General features: G+C 38.7%; 1 protein-coding gene across 2 annotated transcripts in view; it reads left to right on the top strand.

Annotated features, from left to right (window-relative positions):
• The window catches only part of babam2 (BRISC and BRCA1 A complex member 2), an 84,467-nt gene that overhangs the window by 7,057 nt on the left and 51,434 nt on the right, over positions 1–25,976 (top strand). For both annotated transcript variants that reach the window (XM_040136496.1, XM_040136497.1), the window contains exons 5-6: positions 15,822–16,016; positions 17,624–17,698. In XM_040136496.1, the coding sequence (XP_039992430.1) occupies positions 15,822–16,016; positions 17,624–17,698 (270 nt within the window). The remainder of the gene's footprint in view (positions 1–15,821; positions 16,017–17,623; positions 17,699–25,976) is intronic.

Below are 25,976 nucleotides of genomic sequence, written 5' to 3'. Positions count from 1 at the left end.
AGACGACTGGCTTTAACAGCAGTTGATTAAACAGATTAGGAGTTTCAAGGTAATTCAAGGCGTCCAGGAATTTTGCATGGAGGGGAAATTCATGGCATTGTTTGACCTTAGTTTGTATAATTACAACTTTTGAACATAACATCTTACTCTTAAAGTTTCTAGAGAACATGTTTCCAGTGTTGAAGTGTATTTTAACTTTAACCAGATAGTGGTGAGATAAGGTTATCAAGGCTTGGCAAATAGACGACTGGCTTTAACAGCAGTTGATTAAACAGATTACGAGGTTCAAGGTAATTCAAAATGTCCAGGAAATTTATCTTGAGGGAAAATTCATGGTATTGTTTGACCTTAGTTTGTATAATTATAACTTTTGAACATAACAGCTTACTCTAAAGTTTCTAGAGAACGTGTTTCCAGTGTGTATTTTAACTTTAAACCAGATAGTGGTGAGATAAGTGTATCTAGGCTTGGCAAATAGTTTTGTCTAGTTTAAGAACTTGTTTTCAAGGACTGATTGCATCAGTACTGTCTGGTTTCAAATGACATGTGGTTCTAATGTTTATATTTTAGTACAAGATGCTGCTTGTGAAAAAGTAGTTACAACTTGACCCTAAATTCCAGATAATCCATACGCATGTTTTAACCACATTCAATTTTCAATCTTCTTGTGTAATAACCTAATCGTCATATCCTGGAGCTTTTGGATCATAAGGTTGAGAGGTATTAACTGATTGTCAGGGAATTTTACAAGGGGTTACTTTCTCCCATATTTTAAAATATATTTAACTATTTGATTTCATTGTGGGTTTGAGCTTGTTTTCCTGAACACACCAGGAAGGAATAACTTTCTAGAAAGTATGACAGGAAACACTGGTTGTGACCTGAAACCTCTCACTTATTTTTTTTGCCCTTCCTTATCACTGACTCACTCAGGTTCCTCTCAAGACTTTAGATTCCACTTTTAAGCACAAGAATATTGCGCATACAGTGGGGTCCAAAAGTCTGAGACCACTTCCCCATTCACCTGAATGGGAAAGAGGTCTGAGACCTTTGGACCCCACTGCACATAACAACAACAAAAGGTACATTTCTGTCTCCCAGGCACAGAAATCTGACCCAGAAGCTGAAATGCTAATGATAAAAGCCAGTTGTATGTTGGCTCTAAAAATAATAAGAAATGTCAATGTCATCGTTTTTAAAATTTTCCCTTTCTGCAGTATGGGTGGTGACTACGGTATGGTTAATGTTAAGGAAAGACTGTGGTTGTGGCAAATAAAATGTGGTTAAGTTATAGTCGGAATTAGGGAAATAAAACTCTTGGTTACGGTTAAAGTAATTAATTCTAATAAAAAGGTGAATGTTAATTCAGGCATATCTTAAATGGTATCTGAAGTCTAGTCTCCTGCATGAAGGTCGGAAATGCTAGGATGCCCCCCACACCACCCCGATATCCACACCCTTGGCGGTCTTTTAGAAAATGGCCTTAAAACAACAGGTTGACTTTTTTTGTAAAGAAATGCCTGCTATTAAATTGGTAGTAGCTAATTTTGTTGGCTTAGTGGGCGTACAGACTTAAAACAGCCCTGCATTAAAATAATAAAAGGGGCTTTGTTGGTGGAGGCTTGTTGCCTCAGGTACTGGTGAGACATGAAATATGATTCGGGAAGTCCAGTTAGAGTAACAGGTCCATGAGTTTGCAGGCTTATTAGATGCCAAAACACTGCACAAAGGTTTATGACACTCTGACACAGGAATTTACAATTTTAAAAAGTTGACTCCAGTATGTAAATAATTTTATTTCAAAAGAAAACTTAATCTCCCAGGAATTTGCATTTGCATTTATTTGATTAGCCATCGCAGCCCCCTGCCAAATGATGTCACGTTGCAACCAGCAACAGTTGAGCCTGGTTCAACAGTTTTTTTTGATGGAATCTTCTGCTTTGCCACCCCCACTGCGCTGACGGACTGGTCTCATTCGAATGAATGAGTGGGCTACTTTCTTTTCACACAGGACTATAGTCAGTCTGAATGTGACATACATAAAGGGGACATTACTCTCTGCGTAGGTACTGACGTAAATTGGGTGGTGCAGAATCATTCAATATGGAAGTAATTCCTAGGCATCCTGGACTAGACCTTTTGTATTGTGCCACTACCAGACCAGACATTCAGCTTTTTCTAATGAAGATTATCTATTCGCTTAGTTCTAAATTCACAGAATTTCCTATGCGCATTCATGTCTCCAGCCGAAGAAGACTTACTGATATTGGTCACTGTGTGAGTTGTAATGCTGTAATTGTACCAAGTTTTGGCTATTCCTTTAAACAAATCAGTTACCTTGTACAATGTTCAGTATGACATGAATGTCTATTGGTTGTGAGTTGACTAGGGAGATTATTAGGCCTTGGAGGAGATCTGTACACTACTGAGTACTTCCTTGTTTTGTGTTGTTGTTAAGCTACCACCATGCAGTTATCAGTGCTATTTTTGAAACAGCCTAGCATGGAGAAGCTAAATTCCCCTGCTTGTGTCAGAGTCTGGGAGAAGAGAGGGTAGTATTGCTCACCCTCTCATAAATCCAGCTGTGCACATAAGGGGAAGTACCTCTGCTGAGCCAGTGCCTGGCAGCCCATCGCTTGTTTATTTTTTCACTTATATTTTTGCTGTGTTTTGCTGTTCCTGCTTTCATAATTCTCCTTCAGCTGTCTCTCTGCCTGAGATCCTTCTGTCCTACTCACTCCTTTTTCCTGTATGTGTTCAGTAAGTACACCCCCCCTTTCACTCTTTAAAGCTCTGAATTCCCAGCAATTCCTTTGCCCCCCCCCACCACCACCACCACAATATATTTACCATCAGCACTGACAGTTTGAATTTAGAAAGAATCTTCTTAAAACAAATGGACCAGACGTCTGCACAACATTTCTTGGTGACTTGTAAGACATAGTTACAGTAACATCTTAAACAAAATTAAATTCTTCTGGTTAAGGACGAGTGAAAACATTATGGTGTGCCAGTGATAACTCTTGATACGTAAAATCCAGGAGCAGAACTCAAAAGCAGTATGTCTGGACTTTTTTATCCAGTGGGGGTAAACATTAGGCTAATTTTGGGTTCTTTGTCAGTGGCTGGTTGAATTCCTCATGTCTCAGCAGCACATTGCTCTTGTTTACAGCCAGCCAAGGGTATCATTAGCTTCTCTGTTTAGACATGTGTTTTTCCCTGCTGTCACCAGGCCTTGAGTAGGCTTGTTACCAGCTGTGACAGAGTGGCTGATATTGTTTTCACCTTGGGAGTCTGTGTATGTGAGTCTGTGTGTATGTGTGTGTCATCATGGGAAAATGTGAGCCTGGAGACACCTACTGTAGCAGGAACTACCACAGAGGCAGTTTTGAGTACTTCGGCAGGTGTTTCTATGTCTATCGGCCTGTCTGTCTGCGGACAGATTTTATCACCACGATAGCATCACAACTGTGCAAGATGCTGTCATGAAACTTTACAGGTATGTAGTTTAGAAAGAAAGCCGAGTTTTTAGATGGCTGTGGTCCAAGAAAGGATTCCGGAAGTAGGGGGGTTGGAAGTAGGGAAGGGGCCATTACCCCCGATTTCCAAAAGGCATAGAGTTAAAGGTGACAAACTTCTTTAATATTTTAAGAAAGACTACTTTTTTATTTCAAACTTTTACAGTTCAAAATAATAAAAACAAAATTTTCAGAACCCTGCATGGTCAGTACTCAGTAACACCCCCTTGGCAAGTATAAGAGCTTTTTAACACTTTTTGTAGCCAGCTAAGAGTCTTTCAGTTCTTGTTTTGGGGATTTTCGCCCATTCCTCCTTGCAAAATGGTTCTAGTTCTTTAAGATTCTTCGGCCATCTTGCATGCACTACTCTTTTGAGGTCTAGCCACATATTTTCAATGATGTTTAGGTAAGGGGACTGTGAGGGCTATGGCAAAACCTTCAGCTTCCACCTCATGAGGTAGTCCATTGTGGATTTTGAGGTGTGTTTAGGATCATTATCTTGTTCCCAGAGTTTGTTGGTATTTAATTGAATCCATTCTTCCGTCTACCAGTGAAAGCTTCCCTCTGCCACTGGCTGCTGGATCAGCCCAAAGCATGATTGATCCACCCTCATGCTTAACAGTTGGAGAGGTGTTCTTTTCATGAAATTTCCACCCTTTTTTCTCCACACATACCTTTGCTCATTGCAGCCAAAAACTTCTATTTTGGATTCATCAGACCACAGGACTTGTTTCCAAAATGCATCAGGCTTGATTAGGCATTCCTTTGCAAATTTTTGATACCCAATTATGTGCTGGGGATGCAGGAAAAGTTTTCTTCTGATGACTCTTCCATGAAGATCATATTTGTGCAGGTGTCATTGCACAGTAGAACTGTGCACCACCACTCCAGAGTCTGCTAAATCTTTCTGAAGGTCTTTTGCAGTCAAACTGGGTTTTCCATTCACCTTTCTAGCTATCCTAAAAGCAGTTCTCTCGGAACGTTTTCAAGGTCTTCCAGACCTCAACTTCACCTGTTAACTGCCATTTCTTAATTACATTATGAACTGATGAAACGGCTACCTGAAAACGGTTTGTTATCTTCTTATAGCCTTCTGTTCCTTTATGGGCATTAGTTATTTTAGTGCTAGGCAGCTGGTTGACAAGGTTTTTTACGAGACAGAGCATTTATAAAGCTTTGAAATTTGCATCACCCGGCCTTTCCTAACGATGATTGTGAACAAGCTAATTAAGGTCTGAGACCATGGCCAAAGTTGTCCGAGAGCTCAAATCTCTTGGGGTTCCAAAACTTTTGTATGGTGCTCCTTTCCTGTTTTCGCTCTAAAATTGTACAAAACAAAAATAATAAAATAATCTTGCTTAAAATGATGAAAAGAATTTTTCATCTTTAACCTTATGCCTTTTGGAGATCAGTTCATTTTCTTCTCACATAACTATTCACAATAACAGACATTTTGACCAGTGGTGCCAAAACGTTTTCATGCCTCTGTACCACAGAGGTTGTTCTGAGTACTTTAGCAGGTGTTTATACAGTGGGACCAGACTTTGGGTCCCACTGTACCTCTGTCTGTCCGTCTGTGGACAGGTTTGGTCACTGCAATAACGTCATAACCTTGCAAGATACAGTCACAAACCTTTACAGTTATGTAGGTGAGATCAAAATGAAGGCTGAGTTCAAAGATGGGTGTGGTTCAACCAAGTGCACTTCTAATAATGTAATAATAACTACTGAGCACTCATGGGTGTCACCACGTGGACGGGTATCGCGGCTGTTGTGGATCCATCACAAAATGGTCTCTAGTTATCCATGTTTGTGTTTAAACAAAGAAACATAATGATGTTTAAAAAAAAAACAAAAACAAAAGACAGGACAAAAATATGCACATAGTACACTGCTAATTTTAACTGACTCTTAAAAAAAAATTCAATATTAGCAAATTAGGCTTTTTGTTTTGCTTTTAGAAGGTGAAGTCATTCAAACATGAAATACTACAGCAGCAAAAATGAAGAAATCCTCAGAAGAAAGCCCTTTCAACATTTAAACCACAATACATGAGGGATGAAAGGGGACCTAAATGCTCCTGTTGGATGATGAGAAGCTACATGTCCGACAAACAAACCTTTTATAACAGAACAGTTCCATGAGCCATATATATTAGTAAAGTCTGCCAGACATTTATTGAGGTTAACTGTTACATTGTTGCTAGGGTTCAAGGGTTCACTGGCAAGTGCAAATATAGGCTTAATGGTATCCTGACACTAACTAATTGGCCACCAGTGCAGCTACCCCACCTCAGAGGTCTTTGAAACACATACTGTAAGGCTTGTTTTTGACTGGTCACTCATGTTAACTCTCGTACCAATTTCATGGTTCTAATTCCGTTAGTGCTGTGGAAAGTCATCTGACAGGCCAGTGGGTTTAATTTGAGCAGAGAAAGAGCCATTGAGATTGGTCCTGTAAATGTAACCATCACTTGACCACTCAGACACATTTATTGCTTTCTAACCTGAAGTTGTAATTGAGATTACTTAAATGTGTCGGGGGTTTTTTTTGGGGGGGGGCTATTCTAGCTTTAGTGCAGGGTAGTGCGTGGATGTATATATAAGTATATATAACTTTATGCATCAGATTAAAGTACAGTCTCATTAGCCTTCGATTCAGTGAAATTGCACTGCTCTTGTATTGCGAAAAAGGATGGCACAGTTCCCAAAGGAATGCACTGGCAAGCTAACAAGGATAATAAATGAATAATTATCAAGGCAGTCAGAAACTGTATACAGTTTATGAGTGCGATACTTCAATTTGTAGTCTACTGGTGTGATGTTTGGTCTAATATTGCACTAAATATCAATGTACCAAATCAACAATTTGGTACATTCTTAAAAAGAAGGAATGCGCTGGCGAGCTGGTGAGAATAATAAATGAAGAATTATCAAAGCAGTCACAAACTGTATGCAGTGTATGAGTGCGATACTTCAGTTTGTAGTCTATTGATGTGATGTTTGGTCTAATATTGCACTAAATATGGTTAGAATAATGTAACTTCTCCATCTGCAAACACAGTGCATTATTGTTTCTGTTGGCTGCCTCTGCACACATGCACAGTCAAACTTGAACCAGTATGAACTGTGAACTACATGTCTGCCAGAGCGGGAAAGCTCGAGATCACACCACAACAGGAAATGTATGCATGAATTTGTCTGTCATATGTCAAATATTTGTGTGGCGAGAGTGCAATGTGATTTTAACCTTTACAAAAATTGCCACATGCAGCCTGTTCAATTCTGCCATCATAATGGCATTTGGGTCCTGGGTCATAGGTACTGTTTGATGATTTGACAAGCACTTTGTTGAAGCATACTGATGCCCTAACTCCTACTTTTATGAGGGTGTTCAGTTTTTGTTGAAAAAGAGGTGTTCATTCAACTTAGTGGTCATTTTGGAGGCTGTAGATGTTGAATTGTATCACATAATAGGAACTTGATTCTTTGGACAGTTGAAACCAAGATTAACTTGTACCAGAATGATGGGAAGAAAAGAGTATGGAAAAGGACAAAAAACGGCTCATGATCCAAAGCACACCACATCATCTTTTAAACATAAAACATTGCTTTTCTTAACTAAGCTTTTAATATTTGGTGCAACCTTCTATCACAACTTAATATCTCATTAGAACTGTTAATCTTCAGTAGAAGATCTATTTCCACACTGTTTTCACTTTGACTTCTTAGTGACAACACACCCTACTGCAGTTAGTACAAAAGCCCAATAGTGATCAAGGGTGCATTCAACTTTGCTTGGATAGAGGGGCATGAGCTCAGTGGAGAGGAGTTTGGATACACATGTTCCCCACTAAGTGACAGGAATACAACAGTGTGGGACTACGTAGAGTTGCTGGGAAAAATGACTAGAGAGGAGGAAATGACAAAGACAGAGGCAGGAAGGGAGGGAAGGTGGAGTGCAATACTACGTAACCCTTATGTAAAAGATGTACTGTTGCATCACATGGTTCTTTTTTTCTTCCCTTATTTAGTTAATAAAGTTTATAGCACTGAGTTAAATTTAACTTAATGTTTCGTACAAATATTTTGCATGGAATATCCAAAAAACATAAAACCACTGAACGATTTTTGTAAGTGTTTGTCGAAAGTCCTAAATTCAGTACACATACATGTTTGAGTATGATTTTCATTTCGTGATTTAGATGCAATGTTCTGTAATCATAAATTGTCTGCCCTCCATTCCCTTCCATGATTTGTTGTAGACACCTACTGTACACACCTACATACCTTCAGTGAGTTATAGATATTGCAGTCGTGCAAATTAAATAATATGACAGGCCATAAAAGGACCATACAAGTGGTTTGTACATTTTGGCCCAGTAAATACAAATCCACTGTGGGACAAAAATGTTTTGGTGTGTTTCATCACAGCTGTCTGGAGACCTATAAACATTGTTTGACCTTTTCAGCTACATTATTCCCCAGTTGTCAGCTTTCCTAAGTTATTTTAATACATGCAAGGCATTTAGTGAAACTGTGAGTGTCACTGAACAGACTCTGTAATTCTCACATGTTGAGGAACAGAACAATGTAGTCTTTTACAGTTCATAACCACTTGTGATAATTTGTTCCTACAGACTTATACTGTCTGTAGTCACCATACAGTATACTGTAGGCCAAAGAACATGAAACACAGTCTTTTATCTTCTACTATGAGATTGGAGAACGTGTGCAGCACATAAGAACGGTTATCTCTAATTTCACCTCTCTTTTTTAGACATCAAATGCTAATTCGTCTGGCCCTCTGTCCCCTTCTGTGTGTGTAATGTATCATTCATCTGGTCTAGACTTGTCCAGTGATGTGTGCAGGCACTAAACATTTTGGGAGTTCCCCAGTGTTTTGAATCTTTCTCATTTTTTGTGTGTATGTGTCCGAGACCTGGGGTTAGTCTTGATGGCCTATCTGGTACAACATCAACATGTTTCCACTTATCCATCCTGCAGTTCTCAGTTGTGTAGTACAGAAGCAGGCTCTGTCTAATCACACTGGGAATCCAGGAAGTTGTCTCTATTTCACTGTTTTTCTTTGTTTGGCTTCTTGTTTTCCCCTTACTCGGGCAGGCATTAATTTTCACAATTCGCTAGATTTGGGTCAATTAACTGAGCAAGTAATAGGTTTAGCATGAATAGGGAAAAATGAACACATTTTCAATAATGGAAAGAAATAGCTTCTGCTAGTTGGTTCAGCTATCTTATCTGTCCACTTTACCTATGCTTGAATGGTAATGATACATGTTGCTATTTCTAGTCTTAAAGACAATCCAGTTGCCACTCAATTTATCTTAACCTTTCTTAAAAATATTTACTAAATATGTGCAAAGATTTTTAATTTTTCATAAACCCCATGTTATACCTCTGCAGGGTAGAAGGAACACTAAATACACACAATACACACACTAAATACACAAATAGAAACCCATATTTAAACTCATTTATGTTAGTACTTGTTGGTAAAGGGGGTGATTTTGAATGTGATCAACTCACCAGTACACTACTATTATTTTCCCCCTTTAATTTAGTGCAGGATTTTCTTTTTACAATAAGTGCATGACACAACATTTCAAGAGTATTGCCTAGGTTTAATGTAGAATCTGGAATGTTGAAGTTTTAAGGCTTAAAAGATAAGTGTGGGCATATTTTACATTTTTCCCATGAAAAGCTATGCCATTGAACTCCATTGTTGTCCAAAAAATATTAAAAACACCTAGCCTCGCAGATGGACTGGGATACATCCTCCTACATAACCATGATCACAGCAACTGTAGTTTACTTTTTAAAACCACAAATTTGTATTAATCCCCCTATGAAAATAGTTCCCAAACAAATGCACTGTTTACTCCTGCTTCAGTTATGTTATATAAATGCTACATGGGCCAACTGTTTAAGGAAATTAGTTGGCCTTTAAAAGAAATACAGAAACTATTTGTGACCTGTGTTTAAAAATTAAAATCTTAAATAGGAACCAGTAGGCTTGATGGTGAGAGGCATAGACAAGGAAGGGAAGTTGGAAAGTATGGAAAGAAGGACTAATGCATTGTTGATTTTAGTCTTTTCATTGGATTTGTTAATAAGAAAAATATAAAGTAACACCAGCCATGTCAGGTAGGCTCGTTGGGCAGTAATGTGTCCTGCTTTCTTAGATAAAATGTTTTTCTATGTTATCACAGTAAGAATTGTGTATGTTTCCACTTTTTGAGAAAATTAAGACAGTTCAGAGAAGCTTTGATCTTACACAGAGACATTGTTTGTAATTTAGATGCCAGGACAATTCCCATTATGAAAATGGAGTGTAAAACAAACTTAAGCAGTCTCCTATCTAGGAGAAGGAAACATTCCTGGCTTCATATTACCCCCTGGTAATCCTGAATGCAAAGTATTGGTGAGCACTTCCTATCTGCTGCTCCAGCTCGTTCCCTGTTACTGTTCTAACAATGGACCTCAGATGGCCCATAAAGCAAGATTATGTCAACCTGGGCATAGTGTACCAACTGTTGCTCCCACTTCCTTCCTGCTTTAGGGAATAATGTGTTCCAGCTTTTATTAGAGTTTATTATTGGCAGTGGTCACTGACAGGTCTGGGAATGCTTTTAGTGGGCAGGCTATTGTTTGCTATCAGAGATGGCTGGTGGGGCTTGGCAATTCCTAAACACCAGCTGATGGATGGGAGAAAACAAGGGACACAAGCGCCAAGACTAAGATGGGACAATAGTATCAGTTCTCACAACGGATTGGTACTGCACTAAAGCAGTTCCTAAACCACATGAAAAGTTGTCAGAAAAGTGTTATTTCTGTCAACAAGTTGTACTGTGTTGGACACACACCACGCTGATCACAGTGTAAAAAACACTGGGCTGAGAATGCCAAGTGTCTTAAACACATGACAAGAGCAATTTAGAATGATCTTAGACTTGGCACTCTCTGGGGGCGAAACAGGGTGTGAGCCCACACTTGAATTAGAGACTAACAGAGATTAATTTAATACTTGGGAGTTTTTTAATGCCTCACACCTTCAAGTCTACAGCGATTTATTGGATCAGGTTGCCAGCATCTATAAAAATCACATTTAAGACATAAAAACAAATATCTTCCCTTGGCCTATATAATTATCTTGCATTTTCAGATGCCAGTCCCTCTCTCATTGGCCTAAGATAAATATTGGATCGAAGATGGTACAGACGGATGGCACAGGAAGGCATAATTCTGTCAACTTGGGTCTATTTAGTGTGAAGATGCCCAATTTAGGTGTACATTTTGTTCTTAAAGGAAAACACCGTTGATCCTGGGATCCCATGAATTTTCCTCCAGGAGCACCATAAAATTGACACTTGTGGCTCAGATTGAGATTTCACTGCAAATACTGGATGGATTGCCATGACATAAAGTACAAACATTCATGTTCCCCTCAGTATTAAGCCTACAGACTTTGGTGATCCCCTGACTTTTTGTCCTAAACCACCCTGAAGTTGTTTTTGAGTGAAACCAAAAATAAAGAATAAATTCTAAAAATTGGGGTATTTCCATGTCAAATCAACAGATTTTAGAAAATCAACCAGAGTGCAAATTTTTTGGCTTGTATCTTCTTTTGTTTCTGAGATATGGAATTATTGTAGCTAAAAAAAAATGCAAACTAGTTGTTTGGTAAAGTGACATTATTTGCATAAAGTATGAAGCAATTCCAAGATGGTCACTCGGGAGTCATCTGTTGATTTGACATGGAATGACCCATTGGGGATCCTCTTTCTTTTAATTTAGCACCATCATAAACATTTTCAAATTTCCAGTATTTTGATTTATGACCAAATACCTGCAAAGTAATGACATTCCCATCAGCCTCTGCTCTACCTTGTGTATAGTTGTAATTAGGAAACGTTAGCAAACTATCACACTAACTCAAGAACATAGTAAACACTATACCTGCTAAACATCAGCCTGTTAGCACTTTAATTGGGAGCATGTTAGTATGCTGTCATTAGCATTTAGCTTAAAGCACTATAGGGCCCAAACACAATCTCACAGACATAATTTTCCTTCAAGAACAAACTATTTTCTTCATTTTTCTTCAATCTCAAAACTGCACACTACCAGTCTTTCTTTCTAATTAGAAAAAGTGTAAGTTGAGTAAATTAATCAATAGACAGAAAGAGCAAGTATTTTCTTTTAAAAGGCAAAGTGTTCTATTATATTTATGTATCCCAAATGTGCTATTTTGACTGTTTGCTCTGGCTTGGACACATTGCTACATGTATACCCAAAATGCTAAATCCTAATGCTAATCCAATATATTTTTAATATGCAGTTTTTAACATCGATATTGAATCAAATCCTAATATCTTAGGGTAATACGATTATAAATTGCTTCCCTTACAAATACATGCTCTTTTCAAACAAGGAATGTATCAGTGGTTTATTTATTAGAGGTGACAGGTTTTATCATAAGCCAAGTTTAGGCTTAATCATTTGACACAGGTTTAGCCAGTGTGTTGTGCCAAAATAATTGGATTATAAGGTCCAGATTGAACCACAGAGTATTGTTTAAGATGTTGATATCTACCCCCTGTGGATAAAGCCCTGTTCCTTACATACACAATGATCTAGAGGGCATGTAGATGGATTTTTTTTCATTTAATTTCATCAAATGTTAAATCTTAGTTCTCAAATACCCAAGATTGCGACTATATTTCATTTTTTTATGTATCAAATCTGTACATTTTCCGCAGGGCTTATCCTATTCATGACAAAAACACATAGATTTGTTTTGGCACACACAGCCTTCAGCAGAGCGTATAAAATCAATTCAGTGAAGAGTCTGTACAGACTCACATGTCTACACACAAACACACACACATTGCAGCACATGGACATTGCTTTTTGGCTCACTGCTTTTCACTCTCTCTACCTCTATGTTCAACCAATGCTTTACTGCAGTATTCAAGCACTACCTTGTTAACTTGAAGTCAGAACAGCCAGTGAGGTCTAGCCATGCTAGCAGCACAGTCTAGGGAGGGTACCGTTGGTTGTTCTGTTAGTCTACCAGTGTGGTCCAGACTGAAACATTTCAGCAACCATTGGGTGGATTGCCATGACATTTGATACACATATTCAGCATCTCCAGAGCATGAATCCTAATGACTTTGGTGATCCCTGTCTTTTCATCTGGGGTTTATGACCAAATACCTGCAAAACTAATGACATTCCGTTCCGCTTCAGCTGTACTTTGTGTTTAGTGCTAATTAGCAGGTGTCAGCATGCTAACTTGCCTTTACCTTGTTAAAATATATACAATATTCTTTATTTATGCTGGGAGAAGTCAACCTATCTCTTTTACAGCAACACCCTGCTTCACTTGGGAGACGGCCAGTAGAAGCTCAGTTCCTCTGCCACTGGCCGGTGAATAGCTACACTGGAGCAGTTAGGGTTAACTACTGAGCTTGAGGACATCTGTAATTACTGAGGGAGTGTTTCTCGTTCAGATTCTTTCTTGTTCCTATGCCTTTTCTGAACAACAGTTGTCTTAGGAGAAAACAAAAGAGTTGTACTGCAGCTCACTTCAGTTATTTTATTAAAACAGTTCAGTTTTATTTACAGTGTCATTATTACCCATTAACGGAACCAGAACTGCAGAATCTCATTACTGTTTTCATTGGTGCTGGGTTACTTGCCTGAGCTCTTCATTTTTTTCTTCCTCCTGTCCCTCCTCTGATCCCTCCTCCCTGCATCTCCTTGTCCTCAATGGAGTTTCACTGATATCCTGTGTCAGAGTCCTGACACAGCACGATCTCAGTTTCTCCTCAGTTTCAGCTCACTCCTGCCCTGGGGCACTGACTGCCTCTTTTGGACAGTGCCCATCCTTGTTTGCATCGCCCCCTTGTTTCGGGAATCCCGGCATTGCTGGTAACCACTGGTGGATCAGGACGATGAGGTCACTGTCTCTGTTTAGCCTGCCCTTGCCATTGCTCCCCCCTTTCTTCCATGGCAAGGAGGGATGTGGTTTGCTCTAAAACAATGGAAGCTTTCTCCATTGGGCTGAAATGGTCTGCCAGAGAGACAGACAGGCAGACAGACACACACGCACACACAGACAGACTAACATCAGGCAGACAAGCTAACACATGTCAAAGACATCCTGCTTTTGACACTTCAGTGTAATGGGTATTAATAGTTAAAGTATTTCCAGCACCTATTAGTCCTCTCACCCACTCAGTACACACTAGAATGGCTCTCTATTCTGATTTTCTAATCATTTAGGATGACCTGCATTTAATTGGCTTGAGTGCTGCAGCAAGGCAGGGAAAAACAATGATAACTGTAGTTACACATCTTCTTTGGCATTGCAGTTATGTCATCAGGTTGCACAGCTTGTTGTTTGCCTACTCACAGTTTGAGTTTGCCAGGAGTATTTCACTTTCAGAATGAGTTTGGGAAGGGAATTTCTTTAACTTTTCAGGGTTCAAGGGCTGCACAGAAGTCTGCGTCATACCCAAAGCTAAGCCACTTATGAGCCATTTCATCTCAAATAATGTCGTCATCGTCTTCATCGTCTTCATATTGAATCTCTCACCAGGAAAGAAAAAGTTTATCCAGTTGCGCATTTAATCTTACCTTTATGAAAAAAATGACGTGTATCACATCATGTCAACCTGAAAAGGTAGTGATTATGTGAAAACTAGAAGTGACAAGTGCCAGTTCTCCAAAGTGATATTTCCTCAAGGGAGCATAAATCTCTTTTTATTTAAATGTACAAGCACAGTAATTTCAAATTTCAAACAGTGTAGTAAAGTCATTAAGCCAGTTATGTCTTGGTATTTTTTGTTTGTTTGTTTTTGCTTTGGTCTTGATTTGCGTACTGCACATCTCCATTATAAAGCTCTCACACCATTCATTCTCAAAGGTCAGTCATCCATTTATCTTTATTATACCAAGATGTGTTTCCTGTAATTTATAATTGCACAGTGTTATTCACATTCATTCTAAGCATTTTATTCCTCGCGTGCCAGTGGACAGGAGGAAGAACTTCCGTTTTGTAGAATTAACCCAGTAGAGGCTCATGTTTGGTTGGTTCTGCTCTCTCGTACACCAATCAGCCACAACATTAAAACCAGTTACTGGTTAAACAGGTAACTGATTTTAATGTTGTGGCTGATCGTTGTATGTGACAGGTTGTTGCATATGATTGTAGTCTTGTCCTATAAATTAATTTGCAAAGTGTTTTCCTGCCTCAGTCAGTTGTTGAAGTGCTCTTTGCAATGGCTTAAATTTAGATTGGTGAGTATGCACTCTGGATTATTTAGATATGCAAGGTACACTAATAAATCAGCTGGAATACTTTGATTGTACATGGTTATAATTATTGTATAAGAAAATACAGAAATGGGAGTTAGCTTTTCAGATTTTAGAACCACGAGAAAATGATGTAAATACATTGTCTAGGTGTGTGTGTGTATATCTCCATTCTGCAAACTACACACTTATCAAAAATCTTTAGCTATCAATCAGTGTGGCAGCAGAGGTCAGAGGAGTTTCAGATAGGTCAGGTTCAGTACTTTTCCATTTCAACGTAAATCACTCTGTAGCAACAGGACATCCTTTAGCACAACCCTTTCCTTCTGATCTGGTAATGGGAAGTACCATTTGTCAGAATTAGGCTATTGCAGTGATTTTTTTTTCTTCCAGGCTCAATCTTTTTTCCCCTACAATGTTCTTACCATATATCCCTTATGCTACTATTAGCAAAATTTCCTATCCACTATATTACTACTACCTATTAATTTGTAACATTTCCCAATGTATCCTAATAAATTGCTCAAATTGAACATCTTTTTTTTAGTGATCTAACCACGTGTATGCCAGTGGAGTCAGACTGCATATTTGACAACTGTGTACCTTTCTATAATACGGGAAACAAATGAGATCATGCTCAAGACAATTGGTAGCCATCTACAACATAAAAAAACTTCAACCCCAGTGTGTCTTATCAGGATGTTGCCATTAGAAGATATTTTGAATCTTGAATTTTTTGGTTCAATTTGTGCTCAAAGCACAGCACTCTTTCTTTTTAACACCATATTGACATCTTACAATGTCCAACATACAATGGAGTATATGCCAAATAAGACTGCTAATCCTATACCATTTGCTTATAGTAATTATAATAATGGTATATTGATTTTACATGCTAACATGTTGAACCTTTGAAAAAAGAAGATGAATGGCAGTCTGTCCTCTTTTCTGGTGCCCACCACAGCACTTGGTCCAGTGGGACGCAGGGAACCCTGAATGTTTGCTCCAGCTGGTGAAGGAACTTATCCAGCAGTACCACCACTACCAATGCCAGCGTCTGCGTGAGAGCTCCAGGCTCCTATTTGAGTATGACAGCCTGCTGGAGGATCCCAACTACGGCCACAACATGGAGATTTATGCCGGACGCAAGAACAGTTGGGTAAGGACCTGATGTCCTACATTTTGCAAAACCAAGAGTGATGTGATGGTATTACAAAATACCTAAGGGAAAACTTTCCCTTGAAATCAATGTTCAGATGTTATTCGTATAGCTTGGCCAGGGTTGATTTGAGAACATAAATACTTTTAATTGTTAAAGACGGAGGTGTGATGTAACGATGTGAGCAAGGTTTGACTTTTCTTTATACTCCTATGCCATTTTTCAAATTCCTATACATAATTACACACAGTTTTGTATGCTGAACTCCGAACAATTTTCATAGCAAATATTATGTGATACAACTTCCTGTTTGTACAAAAGAACTAGTGCCAGACAGGTCAGAATTATAAATTTTGGTTTGGCTTAGTTTTATTTTGACCAGTCACAGTTCTGCCCCATGGTACATGAATTACAGATCATTGTGCCGTCATGTTGACATCTGTGTATCTGTTTGCATGTGTGAAGACACATTCTTGACACATTCCACTGACGGTAATTCATGAACAGTACATAACCCAATGTTATGCTTACACTACAGGTTGCACATTGAGAGTCGATTGTTGGTTCTTTGTTATATTAAATTGTTATTACTACAGTGCTTCAAAATACAGAGTTTGTATTATTTCAAAAAAGGTGTATTTGAACAAAAATATGTTTACATAACGTGTATTTTGCTAATGAATCACGAACCCAATGAAAGCAATAATTAGCCAAACTAATGGCCTGACTAGCATAACATTTTTTGCTTAATATTTCACATTAAGCAGGTCAGGTAAGGTATTTTAATTAATTAGGAGCTTTAAAACGACAGCGTCTCATATTTAAGAAAGTTTCTTGAGGGGCATCCCGATAGCCAAATGGTTAAGGGGCATGCTATAAAAAATAAATAAATAAATAAAAAATAAAGCTTACAGACTGATTTTTACCATTAAGCTGACCATTGCAAAACCACATCATAGCTTTTACAAAAGTGATAATAAAGGGGCAAGAGCTTCTAAGCTTTGGCTGATAAAGGGTGTTAACTGATTTTGTAAAATTATGCGGTTTTGAGCAGCAACCAGTCACTGTGAAGATGATCTCTTATTGTGGTTGAAGAAAGCTCAGTAGTTTCCCAAAATTTATGATATTTCTTCAAAGATTTTGCGACTGGAAATGGTATTGCATTTGTTGAGTAGGGCTTGAGTCATTTCTGAAATGTGTCCTTGGCATAGTCTATGGAAACGTGCATCAAATGTATGGCCATTTATGTAGGCTTGTTTAATTATTCTTTGATCAGATATTTCACTATCTAAATCCAGAAACTTTTCTAACTTTAGAATATGCAATTTCTTTAGGCAAAATTCCTTATCTACACTGGTGTGTTGGGCAGTTTAGCATATTTTATTAAACGAAAAAAATGGTTAAATCACACTTATATTCCCCCATCTTAGAAATCTAAAAAAGTTTGATATGGGTAATAAAACTCAACCATATTGCTGATGTTAAATATTTTCAGGAAAGACAATTTTTTATGTTTCATACATGCATATTTTTATACATAAATTGTTTTTTTTTTTAATTACATTACTTTTATATTGTACACTTTACCTCTGTTTCTTGTTCTCCAGACTGGAGAGTTTTCAGCCCGTTTCCTTCTTAAACTCCCTGTGGACTTCAGCAACATCCCCGTTTATCTCCTTAAGGTAACCCTACCAAACCCATACACATGTTGACTCAAAATCAAGGTACACACATTCTTCACATTTTTTACACATATACACATTGCAGACATGCAGACAGTGCTGCAGACTTGTTAGTCCCAAAGTAGATTTTGTCATGACATGCCTTCTTCAGATAATATGAGATATCATGAGTGTTCATTTGTTTACATGCACATTGATCAGCCGCAACATTAAAACCAGTTACGGGCTTCAATGTTGTGGCTGATTGGTGTATGTGCGTCCATGTGTTTTGTATGTGTGCAATGATAACAGTAGGGCTTATTTAAATGAAGAGCAATGTGTTTGTGCGTGTGTGTGTGTGTGTGTGTGTGTGTGTGTGTGTGTGTGTGTGTGTGTGTGTGTGTGTGTGTGTGTGTGTGTGTGTATGCGTGTGTGCACGTGTGCAGACTCCGGTCTTGGGGGCTGTGAGTTGACTAATCAGCAAGCCGTCACTCTTGATCTGCTCTGAGTCGCGTGGTGTCTGGAGGCAGCTTAGCCTGAACACTCTTTCTCTCTCTCTATTTCTCTCTCTCTCTCTCTCTCTCTCTCTCTCTCTCTCTCTCTCTCTCTCTCTCTCTCATCAGTGTTTGCCTTTACCCCTCTCTCACTCTCTCCTTTATCTCCAGTTCTGTTTTCACTCTGTCGCTCTTCCCCATCTTTGACTGCCTGCATGCTGGAGGCTCTGGGTCTCTGGTATTTTCCAGCCTAGCCTCTGTTTGTGAAGAGAAATGATGGTAAACATAAGGGAAACAGCAACAATCATCAGCTTCACATCAGCCTTTCTCCCCATGTCCATGAGACCTGGAACACTGGGACTCGTCTCTCTTGTATGCAAAGGCTTTCAGAGCAAGGCAGACACACTGACACTTCTAACCAGTGGATGGTGGTAGCTGTACAGCCACTCACACAATGTTGTCTAAGAAGAACTCTGTAATATTAAGTGATTTTATTAGAGATGAAATCTTGGATATGAATGTATATTCCTGTCACCCTAATCATATCATGTTCTTTGCTTCATATGGGCGTGCAGACACACTCACCATATTATGTTGTATTTGGCAGCTAGGGTATACATAGTATCACTATGGGAGCACTTGAAGACTAAGGAAGAGCATCGACTCACAGAGAGGAAAGTAATGAACATCAGCCCACACCTTGTCCACCTACGCATTACAGAGGAACGGGATTATGCAGCATATAGGCTGGACTGAAAGAACGCAAATGTACTGTATGCCAAACCGATGACCTGAATTTTCAGTTTGACAGTTGTCATGCATTAGTTCTGTCAGTGTGAATGCTGTCTCAAGTCAACTGTTTTTGTGCATTTCTTTACTGCAAGTAATTCCATGGATGTACTGTTGTAGAGCAGTTGACGTGCAGTTAACTCATCCTTACAGTACTTCCTGACTGAGCAGGCAGATATAGCCTATATATTCATTGTAAAGGAACATTAGAGCCTCAAGTCTATTAAACTGAAAAATATCTGACACACAGGGCCAGTTTTACTACAGCTTTTGCGCCTGTTATTCAGGTGCAGATGTGATGCATTCTGCCCCAAACACATGGTGTGTTTATCAAACAGGGACACCAGCTGTCATTTGTGCGCAAGTGTTCTGAAGGTGTGCCTTTCTCCCGATGGCACATGCTTTTAAGTAAGGGCCACACAAATAATAGGAGGAGACATGTTAACAGAGGGTGATTATGTATTTTGCAGCATTTAGTTAAGTAACTCAATTCGCAACTATCGCAGGGAAAACTCTACTTTTGAAGACCAGGCCCAAACATAGTGCAAATTGGATTTACAAGAGTTACAAGAGAGGTTGTACCAGGGAGAATAAATGTCTTTTAAAAATGTGCTTAAAAATAGACAGATTCAAGGAAAAAACAACATAAAGTGTTAGTAAGGTGTTGGGTCATCACGAGCCGCCAGAACAGCTTCAGTATTTCTGGGCATTCATTCTACAAGTCTCTCAAGGGAGGGAACACCATTTTTTCAAAAGATATTCCCTCATTTTGTGTTGATGATGGTGGTGGAGAGCGCTGTCTAACACGTTGGTCCAAAATCTCCAGGGGGTGTTCAATTGGGTTGAGATCTGGTGACTTCGAAGGCCATAGCATATGCTTCACATCATTTTTATACTCATCAAACCATTCAGTGACCCCTCAAGAATACGGTGAAGGATGACTCATCTGACCATATCACTTTTTTCCACATCTGTAAACCAGTGCCTATGGTTTTTGCACCATTTAACTCTCAAATGTGCGTTCATCATTGTAATAATGGGTTTATACACTGCAACCCTACTATAACATCCCTCTCTATGTAATTGTCGACAGACTGTTCTTGCTAACACAGTCAGATCATGTCCTGCATTGACATTCTCAGTCACCTGAGGAAGAGTTGCTCTTCTGTTTTTCCTTACATACCGCACTAATGCATGAGCACCACAGTCATCAAATGTGCGTCGTTGACCACAATTTCTACCCTATTTCCTGATGTCTTTCCCATAGATCTAAATGCAGATGTCACTTTAGTCACTGTTCTTATTGAAACACTTGCCAGTTGAGCAGTCTTTGTGACTGAAGCTCCTGCCATCCGTGCCCCAACAATGAACCTTCTCTGAAAATTACTTCAATCTTTTTCTTTTGCCATCTTGATAAAATATCTGAATCAGCTAGATCTGCTTAGCATTTACATAAATGCCACAGAGCATGATTGGATGTTAATTGCTTAATTGTACTATGCAGTGCACCTGTGTGGAATCATCTGCATTTGTTATGTTTCTCTGCTCATTTGTTCACCCGTCTATAATTAAAAGCAATTATTAGAAATAACACAAAAATTAAGTAACACAATAACTAATTACTGTAAATGAATTGTGGACTAAAAATCTATATCAACATCATCTCCCCCTCCACCTGCTCTTAACTGCTGGACCTACTCTCTCTCTCTCTCTCTCTCTCTCTCTCTCTCTCTCTCTCTCTCTCTCTCTCTCTCGTGGTTGTGGTGCCTTGTGCATCTTTGATTTATCTTACTGTATCACTTCATCTCCTTTTCACTTCCCATGAATTTGTTTATCGTCTCTTTTTATATTAATAATAAGATATATTCTAAATATTCTGTTATCATAATTTTAAAGGTAATAGTTTTTTTGAGTGACAATAATATATTTTTCTAGGTGGCAAAAGTAAACATTTTATATTTAATGGACAGAGTTATCATTTCTTTTCTGAGGTTACAGTTCCTAGTGCTCTACTGCGCTGACGGAGCTCTCCCTCATTTGCAGTGTGCGTCTGAAGTTCAGTACCAGGATCAGTCCACTAGAGCTGCTGCTGCTCTGCTAATGTTTCTGTGCCTTCTGTGTAGACACGGTGTTAGTAAATCAGGAGCTGAATGCACATCATTTTCGACGCAAGCTTAACAAAAGCCACATGCCGTTTACTTAGTAAGTGTGGCAGTTTTCAGTTTAGTTTTAGATTCACATTGTTTTTTTTTTGCATCCCATTTTTATGTTGACACAGTGGGCTTCAGCAAAAAAAAAAAATAAAAAAAGTCAAAACTTCGAAAAAATCAAAAAGATGATACTCTGCATACAGAGTATAAGCCATCAGCCAGGTACTGTAGATGGAGGTCAGACTGTTGACCCTCATTTGAATCAACCTCCCATCAAATCCATGGATGTCCTTGCTTGAGGAGGGAGTGTTTGGCATTGAAGCGGAAAACTGTTCATACATAGGATACTCTGCACTGCTACGGAATGCTGAGATGTTGCTGGTGGGCCCAGAGCTGTGGAGGACAACTGTTACCTGGAGCGAAGCATCCGCCTGGTCTGAGCTCACTACAGTGGACATGTTTACCTTCCTGCATGGACTGCCCAGCCTGGGGATTTGGGGTGTGTGTGTGTTTATTTATTTATTTTTTATTTATTTATTTTTTTTAAAGGGGGCAGTCATAGTCAAAATGAAAGAGTGGGAAGGACACTGAGAGCAGAGATAAAGGGAAGATAGTGAAATGCACACAAATGGAGGTTGGCAGTTTTCTTCCCCTTTAAAGGGCATGTAGTTCTCCAGGGCACCGTTTTAGTGTCTCATCCTTTGATTGTACCTTGACCTCTGGGTTGTCACCAGTTTGAGGTTGCTTTTACCCATGCCCTCTCATTTAGCATTGGCCTTTGACCTCCCACTTGATCGCATATTTGCAGTTGGTGGTTGCAGTAAAGTCTTCCGCCTTTGTTATGTTGTAGTTAACACATTTATTCTGAAAGGTAATAAGAGATAGAGCATGCATATTTAATATTCAGGCCTGAATTTACAATGGCATAAAACGTGCACCACATATTCTTCCATATACAAAGTGTATATCTTACTTTGTACTACTCCAGGATATAGATAACATTTTTCCATTAATTACAACCATGACCTTCTATTTAAATGCTGTCCCTTTTTGTGGCCGTTTGTCTTCCCATCCATGCTCTGTAGAGTACATACTTGTGCAGCGGCGGCTTGCCTCTAAATGTCTACACTGATCAGCATGGAGTGACGCCACATTCGTGACTGAGCCCACTGCTCTCGCTTCACTTGAGCTTTGTTTCCCCCACAAGCACTGACCCATGTCACCAGCTCCAAAGCGATTTGTCTGTGTGTGTGTGTGTGTGTGTGTGTGTGTGTGTGTGTGTGTGTGTGTGTGTGTGTGTGTGTGTGTGTGTGTGTGCCCGCATGTGTGTGTATTTGGGGTCCTAAAGCAGCTGTCATTGATCCAGTAGTATGTTTCAGGTGACCTAACTCTTGTGAACTAACTGATATCTGCTATGTTCTGTAGAACTGTGGCTGATGAATGGTGGAAGCACATGGAACAGTTAGTTTAGTGTTGTATGCTCTTGTGTGACATCACAGAGCAATTACATTACAGCTGCTGCTAAGAATCACTGCCACTTGCATCAAGTTTTGCCAATCAAGTACCCTTTTATGCGCAGGATATGATTGAAGGTTGGGTAAAATGGGAAAAAATATATATAATAATTATCTTGATCATTTTTTCATAGAAGTCAATATTAAATATACATCACATAATTTCTGTTGCGTATTTAGATTCCCAAGTAGTAGATTCAAAACCTGGAAAATGAAGAATTGTATGAGCTGTAAAGAGAACACCTTTTTAACTAAATAAATCATATGACAATAAACAAAAATCTTCAGTGTTGTCAGTATGAATCCTTATGAACCCCATGTGAAATGTTTACAGCCTCTGATGTGTCTATAAAAGCTGTAAAAAGCACTTACTGCTCCATTTGTTGCTAAGGGTTTCCCCGATTGCCCCACTGCTTGTCCCAGCGGATGGGTCTAATTGCTGGTCTTTGAGACAGTAAGCTTTGCATTCTGCATGTTTTGCTGTTTCATGTTTCGATGCTTCATGTTAGTTTGTAGTGTTTCCCGTCTTGGTTGGCACATGTTGAAGATCCTGAACACTTATTTTCTTAATTTGCAGGGAGTTAGATGAGAAGATCAATACCACAATCATATTTGTATGTTAAATCTAAGGCTACAGCAAACAGCCAGTTATCTTAGTTTAGTAGAAAGACTGGAAACATGGGGAAAGAGCTCTGAGCAGTTGCAAGGCATCCAGTGGAAACTCTAGGAAGTTACTGTGCTGATACCAGCCAAGAAATAGTCTGGCAAACAACAACTCGTAAAACAGTGAATTGTCATTGTCACACGTCAGTTTCTGTACAGATTAGACATACAAGACATAAAGGCTTTAGAGGTGCTGTTAGGCAGGTTTTTGTTTCCTTCAAACAGAGTTTCCCCGTTTCCAGTCTTTTTGCTAAGCTAAGCTAACCAGCTGCTGAGCCTTATATTTAAAAGATAGATATGAGAGTGGTACCAATCTCCTCATCTAACTCTGCCAGAGAGCAAATATGCATATTTTCCAAAATGTCAAACTACTCCTCGAAAGCCATATTTGTATTTGTACATTTTTAACCTTTTTTAGTCGCCTCTCCACTGCTCCACTGCTTAGCAACTGGTATCCCTCTCCCCCAGGTCAACTTTGCTTCCCGCAGAACTGACCTGTGGGAAGACTGCATTATGCCTTGGGCATCCCTGTTTCTTCATTTTGTCTGTTCAAGCTGTATACGCTTCAACAAGTGCACTTACATCTAATTATTTTTACTCTAATTATTTATTATTTCACAGACACACACACAGACACACACACAAAAAAAACACACACACACTTTAACCTACAAAGCTCCACAGGCAGCAGCTGACAGGGGAGGCTCAGGGTGAAGCAGAGCCTTGGGCTGTCATTCGGTCTTTTCATAAGTAAATCGAATATTTCTGTACCTCCTTTTCATTTCTTGTCTTTCTTTTTTATTCTGTCATCCAGATATCAACTCTTGAATTAGCTTTTAGCAAATTTTACATTCCCAAACAATGCTAGGTTTTGGTAAATGAGAAATTTAAAATAAAAACTGAATAAAATAATCATCAAAATATAACATCCACATACATTCGGTTCCTTTTTTGGTTGTCTCTCCAAGTTAAGATCTTGATTATAATTAGTTATTTAAAATAAAGGGGAAGCCATGTGGATCCGACTATTCTCATTTTATTAATATTTCCCGCTCCTATCTGAACACTATTTAGTGCTACAAATCAGCTTCAGTAAACACTACACAAGGGGGAGAAAACATGAAAATTTCCTCCTGATGATCCTCTCAAAACAACATATTCCTGATGATCCATGGGGCTGTGTTTTTCAAAGGCACAGTCTTCCATCTCAGTGGCAGGAGGATGAGAGTGCAGTGTTGTTCCCCCCAAGAGCACAGTGGAGGAGATGAGGACAGATTGAGGGTATTGCTGGGGTTTGCAGCAGAGTTTGGGGCAAGTACGTTGCAATCTCACTGTCTATGCACAGGACACTTAGTATGAGAGTCCTCACCATTGTCGTGGAATGTGACGACAAGCAGACTGTTGTGCCTAATAATTCAAGAGTGGTTACACGTCTGACTTTTATCGGAGTGCTTCATTTTAACAGTAGATTGAATATAAGTAAAAGGTTTTGGTGACAGAGTCACTGTTGTACCACAGCTAGAGCTTATTGATTTGAGAAAAATATGTGCTTATACTTTTCTGAATATTGGGATTACAATGTAAATTGTGATTAATTTCTTTATATAGAACTCCATTTCTGTATATGTGTTATATTTATGTGCTAAACTAAACAAGATTTTACCAAGCATTATCACAAAATTAATTGAGAAGATCAAATAACAAAGTCCCAAATCCCAGGAATCAAGACCCAGAATCTGTACAGTTATTAGCATAAAACGATGATACAATGTAATTAAAAGTTTAATTGGGATATTTAAGCAACCCTGTCCACCAGCTGTCATTTACACTCAACAGCTGAAGAGGTACTTGCAAGGTACCTGTCTGAAATTGACATGATGTGATCGCCTAGATTGTTTTCCCTTTAGTCATTGTAGCTATTTTGGCCTTTAATTCATTGTAGTTATTTTGGCAGTTATCGCCAGCAAAGTTGTAGACAGTGAAATTAATGGTCACCACTTTAAACTTTAACTTGATACGGCTTAACACACTGTTTTATTATTATTGATTATTATTAATTATGTTATGTTAAGTTATGATGGACATGGAAGTAGAAATTCCATTGAAATCAGGAATTGGATATAGAAACAATTAAGTGTTTAAACATAAAAAAAACACCTTAAAATGGCTTAAAATTGCTTGGATTGTTGAGTATTGTACCCAGTACAATAACTTGAATAACTTGAATTTTCTAAATTGTGTTATTTCTTGATATGTATACCTCAGTTAGGCAGACCTTGGAGACATTACCGTCTTATTTTATACATTAAATATACCTTTTCTACACCCATGTTGTTTACATTGCTATATTGCCCAAGGGCACATAACAACCGAGTTTAAAATGTCATTTGAATAATTAACCTCTACTCAAAGCTTCTGCCTCTTTACCACAGTTATTTTCCTCTGCACAATTCCAGTTTTACACCACTGCTAAAAAAAGAAAAACATCCCTATAACCTACAGTGTTAAATGGGTTGTGAAGGGGGTTGTTTATTTTAAAACATCTGATTTCACCAACCCACTCTTCACCTCTCTGTATTTCTTTATTGATATTGTGTGTCTCTAAGTGTGGTTTTAAAATAGATTACGAACATTAACACCATTCAGTTATGGCCAAGTAATGAACTCATTATCAACTACCAAATGATGA

This window comes from Xiphias gladius, chromosome 10, assembly GCF_016859285.1.
Source record: "Xiphias gladius isolate SHS-SW01 ecotype Sanya breed wild chromosome 10, ASM1685928v1, whole genome shotgun sequence".
Lineage (NCBI taxonomy): Eukaryota > Metazoa > Chordata > Actinopteri > Istiophoriformes > Xiphiidae > Xiphias > Xiphias gladius.
The sequence above is the reverse complement of the archived record's forward strand: the minus strand, read 5'-3'. Positions and strand labels throughout refer to the sequence as shown.